This window comes from Marmota flaviventris, chromosome 1 (assembly GCF_047511675.1).
Source record: "Marmota flaviventris isolate mMarFla1 chromosome 1, mMarFla1.hap1, whole genome shotgun sequence".
NCBI lineage: Eukaryota > Metazoa > Chordata > Mammalia > Rodentia > Sciuridae > Marmota > Marmota flaviventris.
In genome coordinates, this window is record NC_092498.1 from 96,925,756 (window position 1) to 96,942,220 (window position 16,465).

General features: G+C 34.7%; 1 protein-coding gene across 2 annotated transcripts in view; it reads right to left on the minus strand.

Moving 5' to 3' along the window:
- The window catches only part of Vps41 (VPS41 subunit of HOPS complex), a 159,178-nt gene that overhangs the window by 60,451 nt on the left and 82,262 nt on the right, over window positions 1-16,465 (minus strand). For both annotated transcript variants that reach the window (XM_027939644.2, XM_071614102.1), the window contains 2 exons: window positions 2,631-2,750; window positions 1,147-1,293 (listed from right to left, as the gene is read on the minus strand). In XM_027939644.2, the coding sequence (XP_027795445.1) occupies window positions 1,147-1,293; window positions 2,631-2,750 (267 nt within the window). The remainder of the gene's footprint in view (window positions 1-1,146; window positions 1,294-2,630; window positions 2,751-16,465) is intronic.

Genomic DNA, 16,465 nt, shown 5'->3' on the forward strand with positions numbered 1-16,465 from the left:
CTATCCTGAATATGAACCAGTTTGTGTTCACAAAACACATTAAAACAATTACTTGATGTTCAATCTAAAAAGAAGAAGAAAAAGAAAACCTCAATCCTATCAATGTAAGGGCCAGGAGGACCTCATCTCAAGTATAACAGTGCTGAGTTTGGTAATAATAATAATAATTGCGTTAGTAATTTTTATGCTTTACATTTCCAGAGGAGAATAAATTTTAAATAGCTATGTCTCTTTCATGACTCCTCTAGAATTTTATGGACTAACAATAATAGCAGCTAAGAAACTGCAGTAAGTCAGTTTCTATGCCAAGCTCTTTACAGTTATTATTTCATTTTTTTCTCCCAAAATTTGTAAATTGGGAATTATTTTTCTGCCATTTTGCAGAAAATGGCAGGCTTAGAATCATACAGAAGAAAGCAAATGGAAAAGATGGAATTAATCCCAATGTCTCTCTGACTCCAAAGACTGAGCTTGTTCATTAGATTAGTGTTGGGATACTCCCTCATACCATTTTCAGCTAATTTTTAGTTATTTTGATTAAATTATTTAATATATTTTCAAAAGGAAACAACTTTTGGCTTTGAAGTATCTACTGTAACAGAATTTATTTCAGATTCTAACCTGAAATAAATGTGAATTCATTTGAGCTCCATTTTGTAGAACAACTAAATTACATTTACTGAGCCTCATAGGATCAGATAATTATACACTAGAAAATATTCCCAAATCTTATTACTGATAATAAGTATGGGCTTCTACTCCACAAAATTATTAGCAAGTAAGTTGGAAGATGTAGTTTTAACCTTCTCTTTCCACCACCAACACAAATGAAGATGCCAATCAAATGGTCTATAAATAGCTATAGCCAACTGGGTTGTGGGAAATTTTTAAAAAGGATAAAATAAGGCAGCAACAGCCTGAGAAAGGAAAAGTTTACAAACTGTTTTGCATGGTAGAGAAAAGACAGGATATCTCATAAAATCTATACACATAAAATAAGTTCAGTCTTAAATTGTTAACACATCACAATAATATTCAGGCAAAAATATTTGTGTTTCAGGAGGCAATTTATGAACTCATATTCTTTTAGACCACCTCAATGGATCTCTAACATTATGGACTTATTATAAGGACAAGCAAAATCACCTTGACAGAAGTTCCCCAGCCAATAATCAGTGTCACATTGTCCTTCCAGCAGAGGCTGCAGGGATACATATCTGGGCGAAGACTTATATCATCCCGGGGCACATTGGTGATTCTTTGTTTTGAGGTAATGTCAAAAATCTTCACACCCTGGAAAAGGAAATGGCTTTAGGAATTCTCTACTTGGGAGAAGGAAAATCTATGAACAGGCCCAGCTACATACCACCAATAACTAGTGCTGCAAAGTATTGACAGTGTTTGCAGAGCAAAGTTAGAAGCCATGTAAAGAAAATGTTCCCGGGGGTAGGAAAGACAGTGGAACAAGATGGACATCATTATCCCAAGTACATGTATGAAGACAAAAATGGTGTGACTCTGCTCTATGTACAACCAGAGACATGAAAAATTGTGCTTTACATATGTACTATAAATTGAAATGTATTCTGTTATCATGTATAACAAATTAGAACAAAATAAATAAATTAAAACACACACACACATAAAAAGAAAAGAAAATGTTCCTTCTCCACACAAATCCTATAAAAATACCTTCATCCTTCTTATTGGGCAAAGGAATTTTGTTTTACTAGTGGGTGGCATGGGTGATTCTAACCTAAAATAATGGGGAAATGTTTAGATACCAACAACTACATTTTCAAAATGACAGACAAGTAACATTTCTAAGTGTATTGTTCCAATAAAAAATGAAGTTTGGTTTTTGGAAAGATTTTAATTCTGAAAAACCATCTATATAAAGAAAACTACACTTGACATTTCAAAGTTCTCAAACGCAAATCTCAGTAAGCAGCTCACTACAAGTGAGCCAAGAGACCATAGGTTTGCTTCCCTTTCTTGTGACCCTAAAGAAAAAAAATCCTGAGTAACAAGGTGGATTCTGAGGAGATTTCCACCATTAAGCGGAATGGAACTGACTACTCAAAAGATAACTTAAAATTTCAAAAGACATGCCAGATGAGAAAAAGTCTACTCTTAAAACTTTGTACTAGACCCAATTCATATCAAGTAAATTTTGCAGCACCAAATATTATGATCCTTTCTTAAAAGCAGCCCTAGATTTCTGCTTATGATTATATTGGGAGTAAAATAGAAATCAGCAATATTCTGCTCTTGTTTCATATCAAGTGTTTCTTGCCCTCGGCCAATAGGCAAATGGTATTTTCAAGACCACATTCCCAATGCAACCCTTCAATTATTAAGATGGCTTTTCATTTTCTTGGTTACTCTCCATGCCTCAGGTTTCTTATCCTAAAATAGAGTCCAGAATATGTTGGGAATTACTATATTATAAAAGCCAAAAGCAATCTAATTTCTTTAACTTCCCAGGTAAGATATCACTTACCATTTGTTATCTTTTACAAATGATCACTGGAGCAAGTGGCATCTCCCTTTGTCACAGTCCTATCGATTTGGCCACTCTTCTGCCACCAAACAAGGAAGATGCTTAGGAAGGTAGAGACTGTGCTTACCATATTATTGGCCCAAGCAATCAGATGGCCTCTCCATTTCACACTCCGTATGTTCCCTTCCCCTTCATGCAGAACCGAAGACTTCCATCTGTTCATCCAGGACCGTTCAAAGAGCAGCAACTAGGGCACACAGCATAAACACAGACTTTCAGAAATGGAGAATAATATAATAGAGACCTTACTTACTATTCTTGTCCATAATGTTACCAAATAACCAACACTCTATGGATTTATTTTTAATTTTTATTTTTATGTAGAATTACAGTAGATGATTTCCATTTTGGAAAGCATTTCCCACACATCTTACACTGTCTAGGACATTGTTTTAAAACAGATTTAGTGTTCCTGTTACTACAGAGCCAAACCACAAGATGGCACCAAAATATCAAGGTTCATGGAAAATAATGCACATCTAATCAAAAGATTTGTATCCCTGAAAGTTCTTCAAGTAATGGCTAAAGAACTAATTCATTTTGTAAATTGGGAAATCAAAATCTTAGTTTTTCACTGAAAATAAGATTGTCACAAATTAAACTGTAGAAATAGGGGCAGTCTTATGTTTTTCCCAAGATAAATAATTTGACAATTACTTTTAATCAGTAATTCATGTTATGAAATAAGGGAAATTTGCTTTAGGATTAAGCTTCTTTAAAAAGTTCAGTAGCAAGAGCCTTTATTTTAAAGGGAAAAAAATCTGTAACTGAAAAAAGAATCTGTGGAAAAATTTTAGTACAACATACAACTCGTCAAAAACTTCTACTACTGAATATATAGTTTTAGTAATTCATGCATTATATTAAGGACACAAAAAACATTTTTCTTGATATATCCAATTTAAATTCTTTAAGATAATTATACAATATACTCAACGCATGTAATCCTGAAATACATGTAGATCCCTTAAAAGCTGATAATAGATTCCAAAAGTTTTTAGAATTCCTACTATTAGAGGCAATTTCAGTTCACCTCAGTGTATTCTGAATCCTTCCTCACTCCACAACAGCACAGGTGGACACAATAAGTCAAAGAATAAATTCACATTCTATTTGTATTTGTGTATCTTTCTCAATAGTTAGGTTCCTATAGACATAAGAGGCACAAAAAATTTTTTGCTTTTAATTAGAAGCCCTCTTTACAAGCTGAGTACAGCCACTTTAACATGCTATAAACGCCTGAAGTTCTCTATTATCCATGGAAAAGCAAGGTGGCTTCACAACTTCCACAGTGGTAATGGGAAGCAGCAATTTTACTGAAGTTCTTCAGTCCTCCTTCCCATGAGATATATCCTATACATGTTCAAAGATCCTCTAACCCATCTCAACCTCTCCATTCTCAAGTTCTAATTAAAAAATCATAGCTACAGGGTTGGGGGTATAGCACAGTGGAAGAGTACTTGCCTAGCATAGCAATGGGTTCAATCCCCAGTACTGGGGGAAAAAATCATCACTACTGAATATACAGTTTTAGTAATTCACTAAAATACCACCATCACTAAAATACCACCCTGTGACCTAGTTAAGAACCTAGTTAAGAGACCCCTTAACTGGGTATGTCATCTGTCTGTGATTCAACCTCTTCTTGTGCCATGATGCAGATTAAGAGTCAGAAAGTCCACTACATCCAACCAATGCAGAAGGATGATGAATGGTTTAATATTTTGTCAGAAGATAGGTTTGAAATTCAAGAAATGAGGGAAAAGGCTAAGGATAAAGTTCCCACTAAAGAGAAAATCACACTCTACTAACAGTCAGCAACTAATAAGAGTTATTTTAAACATGAGGAACTAATAAGAACATATCGTCTATCTTTCATCTACAGCATAGATAGCATGGAGGTAATTATAAGAAAGGGGTGGACACAACCAGCAGTCACTAATCATCTGTTAAAAGAAAGGGTCAGCCGAATGACCAGGAGAAAAACCTGGCAGAGCCCAATATCAAATTCCTCTCCCTTACCAATCCTCACCTAAATGATTAACACAGTGTTAAGAGAAGAAGTGATTACAGCTGTATTTGGGAAAATTAAATACGCACCAAATTTTAAAAAACATCTGAAAAATATGCTAAAAATAATATTTCAAGTGAAGGTCATGATTTAACTTTATTTCCAGAAAAAGCCTGCCTAAGTAGTAGTCAGTCAGTTAGATATTGGGATGCCAAATGTCCCCAACCCTCTCTTTCGCCCCTTCTCAGTGTAAGGGGGAATGTGGAGGTAGAACAGTCACTGAGCAAATCTCTGTTGAAGCATGCCACCCACCAGCACTCCAGCACTCCAGGGTCACTTGGGGAGCACAGCTGGGGAAAAAAAAAGGCATGCTAGCACAAGAAGGGCATCAATGGAAAGATTCAGTATTTGACAATGATGGGAATTATCCAGAGAATAAAACAAATCTCCCATTCCTGACTCCACAGCAACAAGACATCACAAAAAAACAGAAAAGGCCTAAAAAAATTGGTTCTCATTATTATTCTCAGATAACAACAAAATTAAATAATAATCAAAGTACTCTGAGTATGAGAACACACATATAAACCTAAATGTCAAGGGATGTAATCAAAATTTGTAAACAGCAAAAAGTTTATAGATCTGAAAGTTAATAATGGAAAATGGAAAAGCAAGGTGGCTTCACAACTTCCACATGTGCATGCACTGGCCTCTTGAAACAAAACAAAAACCCTTCATAAGCTATGTAAACAGAGAACTAAATAAATGGGAAAAAATACCATTATGTTTCTGGATAAAATGCTCAAAATTCTCACTGAAAAGCTTAAGTCTCATTAAGTCAACTTCTCATTTTAATGTAAGTTTCCCAAAAATTTCAAAGGAATTATTTCTAGAAATTTTGAAAGTGCTAAAAATTCATTTGAAAAAACAAAATATATGAGAACAACAGGAGATTTTTTTTTTTTTTAATTAAGCAATTTGGTGGTAGGGGTGAATTTGCTGACAGATAATAAGATGTTTTATAAAATTAATATCCAAAAAGTACAATCAACCCTCCCCACCCCATGCCAAAAAAAAAAAAAGTACCACATTGATTGTAGAATTGACAAATGAAAGAAAAAGAAAAGAAAGAAATAACAAAGACGAATCAAAGTGACACAGGCAGGGATTGGGCACAAGGTGTGTGCAGGGGAAGAGAAACTACTGAGCACTTCTTCCTGGCGGATCTTTTGGCATTATGGACACAAAACTTTAAAAATGACCACATCTTGGAATTTATGCTAAGAAATTATTAGAGTGAGTAAAGAAGCTACCTATAAAGATTAGAAATGCACTGACAACTGGGTAGTGATTGAATACAAAGTGGTAAAGCTGAACAACTGAGGAGAAAGCATCCATTCTTAATTATTTCATGTGCGTATATCCACTAACTTACAAAACATCAGGGCATATTAAATAGACATGCAGATTCCAAAAAGGTATTGCCTATGATGTTCCTTAAGTAAAATATGAATATGTATCCATATGTAGATTAATATGATAAAATATGAAAGATACATTACACAAAGTCACAACTCCTAGCAATGGGTAATAGGAAATTTTCACTATTTCTATTTTATAATTATTCTTCACTGAACATGTGAATTATTTTTACAATGTTAATACATTAATGAGAATGAGAATCCATTTTTTTATCTAAAATCAGGTTAATAGAGGGAAAAAATTAAAATGAAAATAATATTAGAAATTCAATGGAACTTAAGAAAGAAGGAATATTCGAGGCATACTGAACATGTATAGAATTAACCTACACAAACTATACCGACTTTGAAAAACTGTCCATAAAATCTTCCAAACAAACAATTCCAGACAAAATCCAAACTTCCTCTAATGAGTCAGTTCTGCTGTACTTGGAGTGCTTCTGGTATAGGAAGAGGCTGAGGCTGCCAGGGCCCTGGCTTCCCTTTGTCTCCACCAGAGCTCCAAGGAATACTTCCAGCAGAGGGCAGGAAGAAAACAAGGACAGAATTCTGAAATCAGTCCATCACAGGGTCAGTTCCAATAACCTTGTGGACCCTGCTCTAATACAGAAGCAAACAAGCTTCTCCTTTAAGGACAGTTTATAGTACAAACAGGCAAATGCCATTCTATATAACTGACAGATGTCTAGAAAAAAAAAAAAAGGTATAATATACCAACTTCTGTGAATGGATCAAATTTTAACTAATTAACATTACAGTTTAAACATCATTCATATTATTTTCTGATGTCTTTTGAATGGTAATATGTTTCCAAGACTTTATCTTCATTTTTAATGGATGAAAAATAAATTATTTGTAAAAAAGCTTAATATGTTAGAGTATGTCATCATTTAGGAGAATTCTTTTGGATGTCAAATAATTTTCCAATTTCTTGTTTCTATATGTTTAAGGTAATGCTGGTTTTATTATAGCACAGTGAGTATCATGTTACTACCTTTTCACTGAGATTGGTGAGCCATTCCTATTTCTTTGTCTTTCCCCAACAAAGTATAAACGCATTGGAAAAAGAAACTATATTTTCTATTTTTCTATATACATAATAAATTTTAGATGCTAATTGGGCTTTCCTGTGTCTACTCATCTTAATCTTGGTCTATACATACAATGTGTTCACTCTAGGAGAATCTATGTAATTATCCCAAACACTTCAGTTAGTTACCTAGTCCATCTTTAGTTAGTAAATGTCCCCAAACTATTTTGAACATACTGGAATCTACCCTAATCTCAAAAATTTAAAGGAAAGAACCTGGGAATGATTCATATAACTAACACATCTTTGCTTTCAGAAAGGGTTTTCTTATAATGATCCTACATCCAACTCCTCTAGTGTCAGTCTATATACCCTTTGTTCAAGGCCATAGGACACAACTGTGGTACAACTTGTCAAAAAACTGAAAACTGCTTTTAAGGTCAATCTTCCCCTATTCGTTTTAAGTAATTAGTAGCTCTATTCCAGGGACACAAACAGGCCAGAGACCTGGTGTGGACAGTGATGATGTGCCTATCTGCAGAAGGTTCTCTGGATTGCCACCATAATTATTTCTTCTGGCTCTATGGCACCTAACCTGCTTCTCTCCTCTACATCACCTGCCGGCCCCCTAGAGCATTGATTTCTGCCCTTCCTCTCCACCCTACTTTTTATTCTTTACTCACAAGTCCAATTTTCCAATCTTTACATAGGATTATAGACTAATAATTATGGAATCATTCCATTGGCATTTTCATGCAGGATTTGAAATATTTACTCCACAAAATAATACAGAACTTCACATATGAGAGAAAAAGACCAAATGATCCACTATCCATTTGTTTTTTAAATCCTAATCTATGGGAATTTCAAGCAAAAACACATTTTCTGGCAAGAATGGCAAGGAAAATTCTCCTTTGGTAATTTAAGGAAAGATAAACTACTTTTCTTACAAACATTCTACACTGAATTAACTACCACAAAGCTATCTGCCTCTATTTCACTGACATTTAATAAAATCCATTTCTTTCTTGTAGTCATAAAACTGCCTAGAGACCTACTGAGCATGAATGTTCTACAAAGCATTTTAGGGGGTAAGCCATTGAGCGAACTACCCTTAAAAGCAGCTGGTTAATTTATTTGGTTCATCTTCCACATCCTGTAATATTGAATTGTCATTATCACAATACTGAGAGCAATTTAAGCTCAATGGGAGCTAAGTACACAGAGAGAAAAAGCTGTTTCCAAGAGGTTTGGGTTTTTTGTTGTTGTTGACGATGGAGAAAGTATTTTAGGGCTTTATTTCCCATAAATCCACATTCTAGCAGTCAGCACTCTCTGTACTTATATTTCAATAGGAGCCCTCACATCCCAGAAATACACTTTGTTCTCCTATGTTTTGTGCTGATAAATCTATCTAGTGCTTTCCTACACTACACAGAGGTATAAGGAAGCACATTCCAGAATCTCCCACATGTGTAGCAAGAATCCTATCAGGTTGTAATAAAGCTACCAATTATGATAGCCTAACGCCTGTGATTATCCTCATCCACCCTTTGATGGAGGAAAGGAGCATGACTGGCCCTGTTTTAATCATCCTGTATTCTTTCAAGTTTATGAATCACTTGGTTCCTTCAGGCTTTCTCAATATTGGTAACACTGCATGTTTTGAGGCACAAAAGAAAGGAAGAAAGACTGAGCAGGGGCACCAAACTAGGGAGAATGTGGGATACCCAGGTACATTAATATAGAAAGGACTAAGGGGCTTGGAAGAAAGAAACTTCATTACAGAGAACCTCTGCTAGGTTGGAGTTGATTCTCAAGATAATAAAATCAAGTAGAGAAATGAAGAAATGGAAAACTCAGCAAATTAGAACACACCCAATAAGACAGTCTTGGTAAAAATAGAAAAAGGTCATAATGATGGGGATGGCCTGTCACAGAACGACTTAAATATCCAAAATTTGAAGATTATGAAAGAAATTTAAAAGGTGATGAAGATGAATGAGAAAAACAGACACTGTGTATAAGACCCAGATGGTGTTGGCTGTTCACAGCAAAGAGAAATCTTGGAATCCTGAAAAAGGAAGGAGTAACCATGAACCTACGGGAACAGATAAGCACATTTTTTCTTCCTGCTTTGGCTCAGGATCAAAATTTTAAATGAATGGCATTTTTAAACATCACCAACAGTTTTACTGTGTCCATCAAGATACAACATAAAACATAGGAAGAAAGAGGGAATTTCTCAAACATATTATAGCTTTAAATTCAGTGGTTATTTTCTGGACATGTTATAATCCTTCAATTTCCCTTTCCTAAGGTAATTTAACATGTTTAAAAGAAGTTAAATACAGAGCAAATATTTATATCATGGAAAGTCTAGGTACACAGAAGGATTCTCAGAGCTCTGTTGACTGGCCACTTGCTTATAACCAATATTTGAGTAAACATTTTTCCAATGCAATACAGACTTTGGACAAGTGCTTAAAGTTAACAAGTCTTTTTCAAAAAATATCTTTATCAGTTATTGATGGACCTTTATTTATTTATTTGTTTGTATGTCGTGCTGAGAATTGAACCCAGGGCCTCCACACATGCTAGACAAGCGCTCTACCATTGAGCCCCAGCCCCAGCCCCTTAACTAATCTTGAGAAAACTACATAGCCAGACCAATACCGTGAAATTTAAAAAACACTGTACAATGTAAGGTAATAGCTAATTTATCACCCAAGCAATCCAAGCTATAGGTTCAATGTGAACAAAATAAGCTAAATACAAGGGGTGCCATTTATGAACAGTTTCCTTTATATTAAAAAACACAGATAACAGACATATATCTACCTATCCACGTATATGGGTTAAGCAATCAACTGTATCCAATATGTGAAGTGGGGTCCTATTTAAACTGCATATTCAAAACTCACATTTACAAATATAATTTCAGAAATTATTGGAATGTGTATTAATAATTTCACCATTTTAAAGGACAATCTTCTATATGGATGCTACAGGTTTAAAATAGCTGGTCATTAATGCCAAACACTCTGGGTTTATCTTTCAGTCTGCCAGGGCTAGGCTCAAGGTCAAACCCCTTCAGTAGCAGGGTGGAGAAAACACAATATCATCCACTGGATGATTAAACTTGAATTAATGTTCTGTGCAATAAACAAGTATCTCTAATTTTAACTATATATTATCATTATTATAGATGGATGCACAGTTATTATATGAAAAAGAAATGCAAAACTGCTAAATCTTAAATAACATAAAAAGTTATCTGAACACATGGGTTTATGTACTTGAATAAGCCCTTAACTCAGCTCAAAGTGAAAAGAGAAAAAATAAAGATCAGAACACTATCTACAGAAGAAAACAAGTCAAAAAAACCCGCCCTCACACTTTATGATCGACTCGTGTCATCCTGATGAAAAACAGGGATTAATTGAGTGCAATGGTTAGTCACTGGGAGCTTCCATGGGAGTGGCAGAACTGATGGGTTCTGGGCCAACTCACATCCACAGGGTGACATATAGTCATCCTCTCCCTACACACCTCAGTGTCTAAAGTCTCATTTAGACTCCTAATGTTTCCCTGAGAACACAAATAATTACTTCAGATTTAGTCAAAAACTGAAGAAAAGGCTGCAATAAGCAGCAATAATTTGTGCTCAAACTGACAATAAATATCAAGTAGACCACCTTCATTGTTCTGGCTTCTATGGTAGTATTAAAAACTTCCCTGAGCAAAGAATATAATCAGAAAAAAAAAATCAAAAAAGAAGATACACAAGTTGCTAATAAATAAAAGTGTTCAAAATCTGTAATAATTAAAAGACATTGAAAATACTGGCAAAGAGGATATGGTGAAACAAGTACTCACACACAGCTGATACTTTTCTGGAATGCAATTTTACTTGGAAGTAAGCATTAAATGCCTAAAAAATAATCATAATCTTTGACTCAGTAATTCTAATCCTAGGAATCAATGCTACAAAAACATTCACAAGAGCAGACAAAAGTTCATGCCCCAAGATTTCTAGTGTCATTTTTTTTTTTTTTTTTTTTTTGCAGCATGATTTTTGACAATCAAACACTGGCTATAACCTATATGTCCAAAAATAACAGAATGACTAAGAAAATTAGATCCACGGGATAAAATATTATTCAACTATTAAACAACACTGAACTAAGAGCAGACTTCAATAAGGTAGGAAATTTCATATATTACCCAATATTAAGTTAAAAGAAGATCTAAAATAGTTGAGGTTACCAGACACAAACACTACTGGTTTGGTGTATAGCCTTTCATGAATATACCCACAAAGATAATCATATTTACACACACACACGTGTGTGTGCAAAAATTATAATCAGACCCTATATATATTTTGGTAAAGTAACCTGGACAGAAGCAATCTATCAAATGTTGGGCATTTGATTTGTTCCCTCTGAGAAAAAGAAAAGCTGACATCCAGAAGTTGCCCTGGCATTCAGAGATAGGCCTTGATATTTTCCTGATGAATGTAAACAATTTAATGGAACACCAATATCAGACAAGGCCACTCTGTGAACAAGAAGGATCAAGACAAAATAAGACCAATTCATAATCATGTCTAAATGAATATTTTCCCAAAATAACCACACAGCCGTCCTGGCTAAAAGGAGAAACTGCTGCTGCTTTGCCAATTATGACTTCAGCCTTGGCTTAGTCCTTTTCTTGTTTTTGGTTTTTTTTTTTTTTGGTGGTGAAGGTTGAGGGAATGAACCAAGGGGTGTTTAAACACTGAGCAATATCCCCAACCCTTTTTAATTTTTTATTTAGAGACAGGGTCTCGCCAGTTGCTGAAGCTGGTTTTGAACTTGTGATCTCCTGCCTCAGCCTCCTGAGCCTCCAGGATTATAGGCATGTGCCACCATGCCGGCTTTTCTTAGTCTTCTGGATAAGATTTATTAAAATACCCAGGTATACAATTCCTCTTGCTTCCTGACAATATGCAATCTGGAGCAAATTCCTGCTTCCTTAAATGTCCCCCAAATCATCTCCCACCAGCTCAATCCTACAATCCCTTTTCCTTAGCATCCTCTTCATAATACCTACAGGGGTCCTGGAGATCTTTGGCTGCGGGTCATTTATACAGCTAATTCACAATTATTAGACATTTGGTTTGTTCTGATTCTCACTATTACAAACATCAGAGGAATGTTGGCTGAAAATTAGAAGGAAAAACAAAACAAAACAAAGCCAACCAAACCAAGGTGAGGTGATTCCAAAATGCTTAAAGACAAAGAAAAATTACAAAATAACCTCATAGTGAAACTTACATATAAATACACATGTACACATTTTTTACTCTTAAATGCCTCAGAATACTCATTTTTCTACCAACACCATTTTGATTAGTTAATAATTTTATAACTACATTCTATTAATACTGTCCTATTTAATATTCTTTTGGAACCTACCACCCACCATTCCTGAAAGCAAGGAATATATATGTGTATAGCACCTAATGTGGACCTTGATACAAAGTTGTGTTCAAGAAGCAGATACAAGCCAAATATTTCTGTGAAATGATGATTTAGTTTATACTAGTGATGCCAATTAAAAATGGTTATAATCCTAACACTTTGTTTTATACAGAGCATCATTTAAGAAAGAAAGAGAGGGCTGGGGAAGTGGCACAGTGGCAGAGTACTTGCCTAGCATGCATAAGGCTCTGGGTTTGATCCCTAACACCGGAAAGAAAGAAAAGAAAGAGTAGTATGAGGGAGGGAGGGAACCTCTTAGTATTAAGAATAATCAATTGGTATTAAAAGATGATTTGATTGCTCCAGGAAGAGACAGTGGGCTTACCATTGGAGTTCAGGTAAAAGCTGCGATGAATGTAGTTAACATTACACATGAAAAAATTAGCTGAATTTATTAAACGGAAAATGTCAACAAGAATTTGATGTGTATGATTCAAGGGGAATGTAAAAGAAAACAAATTTGCCATGGATACATTTCCCTCACGCCATCCCTGATAGGCACCAAAGAAACTGAACATCCTACATAAAGTCATCAAAAATAAGCAACTGATATTTGAGACAAATGAAAAATTATGAAAGCAATGGAGAATGCCTGTTTTTCAGACTGACAACTATTTTAAGTAAAAGATTTCTATTTTTAGGCTCAGCCAGTCTAGAATATACAGAAATCCCTGCAAGAATATACCTTAACAATATAATTATTTTACAATCTGGTTCCACATACCTAAAAAAGGGTTTGTGAAAGTTATGTTTCGGTTTTATTTTCTATTAATTGAAGGTTAATCAGTTTTGGTGCATTGAGACATGAATGAATTTTTAGGAATGGAACGACAATTTACAATAGAATGTAGAAGAAATAAAGGTATTTATTTTACAATTGTTCAACATGTAACCAATAGGACAGAAATTTGTTACTTGCCTGCAGTTTAACATAAATTGACTAAAAAGCCTTAACACAAAAATTTTTAATTTATAAAAATATGCAGTGGCTTCACTTGAAAGCTACCATCAGAAGATCTGTGTGATTAAAGTGTGCATATATAAGAGTGCCCATGACCAAAGCAACTGAACTTGCAGAAATATCCTGGAGAGTCAAATGTTGTGCACAGTAGACTTTTAGAAAGGAATAATGTTAAAATCCTTCTAACTCTAAGAATCCCAACTCTAAACTGACTAGAAAATAAGCAAACACACAAAGAAGCACCTTGACATTTCATGTTTAGTGATCACAGAAGTAGGAAAAGAATGCTTGATCAATCTCAATTCTAAAAATATTCAGCAGGGGCTGGGGAAAATGGAGAGATTTTGGTCAAAGGGTAGAGATTTTCAGTTTTAAGACAACTTATGGGGATCTAACACTCAGTGTGGGGACTACAGTTAATAACACTGTATTAGAAAACTGAAATTTGGTAAAAGAACAGACCTAGAGTGTTCTCATAAAAGTAACTATGTGAGGTAATGGATATGTCACTGACACCGATTGTGGTCATGATTTCACAACATATACATATTAACTCATCATGCTGTACACATTAAAGATATGCAATTTTTATTTGTTAAATATACCTCAAAAAAGCTGGGAAAATAATTTTGAAATACTTTTTAAAATTTATATTTTTAAAAGAAGCTGGCTTATGCTACCATGTCCTTCAGGTAGAATTTCCCACCAGCCTTCAGCCCCCAACAGTCAAGTGCTTCTCATTTCATTCACGCAGGTCCTCTCACTTGCTGACTGACATTTTCCAGCTTACAAAGCAACTTGTCCCTTTGGCCAGGCCCCTTTATTCTATCCTACAACACCACCAAACAGCTGACTATCTCATTTCTAAAAATGAACTCCACTGCAAACAGTATCACAACAATTTAATAATTTGTCACAGTAGTAAAAACAGTCATTATGAAGTGTACTTTGGAGCTCAAAGGTTAAGGTCACATGAATATATGAGGTTTATCTTGTGGACAGAGAGAGTTGTACAATTAAAAATAAAAACATATAAGGTCTACGTGGAAGATTTATTTCTAAAACAGAAATTTCATTTGCTATGTTCATTTATTATAATTCTTGCGACACATGAGGGCTACACTTAAAATGGTTCATGCATTTGAAACCTCTCTCCAATGGCACTTTGGCACTTTTAAGAGACGGGCTTTTTCCTTTTTTTCCCCTCCAACATGGAAACAAAACAGAATTTAGAATAAGCTTTTATGCTCATGTGTCAAGCAGTGGAATCCATAAATCCAGCTCTGGCATTCAACTACTAAGAAGTTACCTTGAAAACCTAAAATAAAAGTTTATGCCAAACAGAACTAGAGCCTCCTATTCTCAGTACCTTGTGGATAAGAAGCTCTCTCTAAAGACCTAAGCCGCTAGAACCTTAAAAAGGAAATATCAATAAATGTGTCAAATGACAGTTTCAGGGGTTTTTTTCCTGCCACACTGCTATTTTGCAGCACTATTTTAAAATCAATGTTCTAATTACTTCAATTTCTTTTACAGGAATCAAAAATATTAACATTAAAACGAGTAAAATATTAACTGGGATATCTCTCAACTGTTCTTTGAATGAAATGAATACCTCATTATAGGACCTCCATTTTCCTACTTAGCTCTTCTCGTCTCTATTGTACTAACTCACTGTTTACAGAAATTTGCATACAGTTCCAAGAATCAGAGAACAGATGATCAAACTGTACATTAGTGTTCTTAAGGGTTAAGAATGCCTTTATTCCACACTACATTTTTATCTGTCTAGTCTTTGCTCTAATTTGTTTGAAGATTAAATTGTTTCTCAAAGGCAGATGGTCACAACCTCTCAGTCACATAATATCTGTCTTCATTCTCATTTCCCTCTATATGATCTGCCACCTACTCCAAGCAGAGGAGTCTTGGCATCCACACCTATGATTATTGCAAGGTTTACCACCATTTGCTAAATGCTGGCTTTTTCAAACTTGTTCTGCTTATGGTGCTACTTTAAAATTGCAATTGAAGCGATACGCATTGCAATTGGGCCAATAGTGTTTTTGCTTTTCTCATTTTTCAAAGGCATAAACTTCCATAACTTAGTTATAGATGAGTACCTCCTCTTTGCTAGCACTTTCTAAACAAAACAAATCATTGCATAATAGTCCTCCCTTCTTAATGTCATCTTCTAAAATCTTTGGTTTTAAAATCAAAGACATATTTATAATCAAATTAAAAAAAACACTTCCTGAAATATCTTCAACAAAATAAGCAGAACACAATAATGTCAAAAGCATGTAGTATCAGTGATCTTTAAAAGTGTATACAGAGAAGATACTGTGAGCACACCAAGAGGGTGTACTGTATACAAAGATGTCATTATAGTTTATCAAATAAATGTTACTTTTTACTATGAAGTACACATTTACATAATAAAGACAAGAGTCCAAAGTTTGTATGCTACAAATCCTTAGAGGACACCCTTAAATTTTTAAAGCCTCTAATATACGTCAGAAAAATTATACTGGCTTTTGAAAAGGGAAAGAACTGAAATTCAAAATGTTATAAGAGTAATCATTAACTTGTTTGTCATCCTATAAGTAACTATAGCAAACTTAGTGGCTCTAAAACCCAAAAGATGAAGCTGAAAATGTCCTTCAGTAGAGCATCTACCTAGCTTGCATAAGCCCTGGGTTTGATCTTCAGAACCACAAAAATGAATAAATACATAAAACCTAAAAGGGGTGCTGGCACAAGGATAAACATACAGATCAACAGAACTGAAAGTCTAGAATTAAAACCTGACATTTATGGTTAACCGATTTTTCAACAAAGGGGCCAACACAAGAAGAGTTGTTTCAACATGTGGTGGGACAAATGGATAGCCA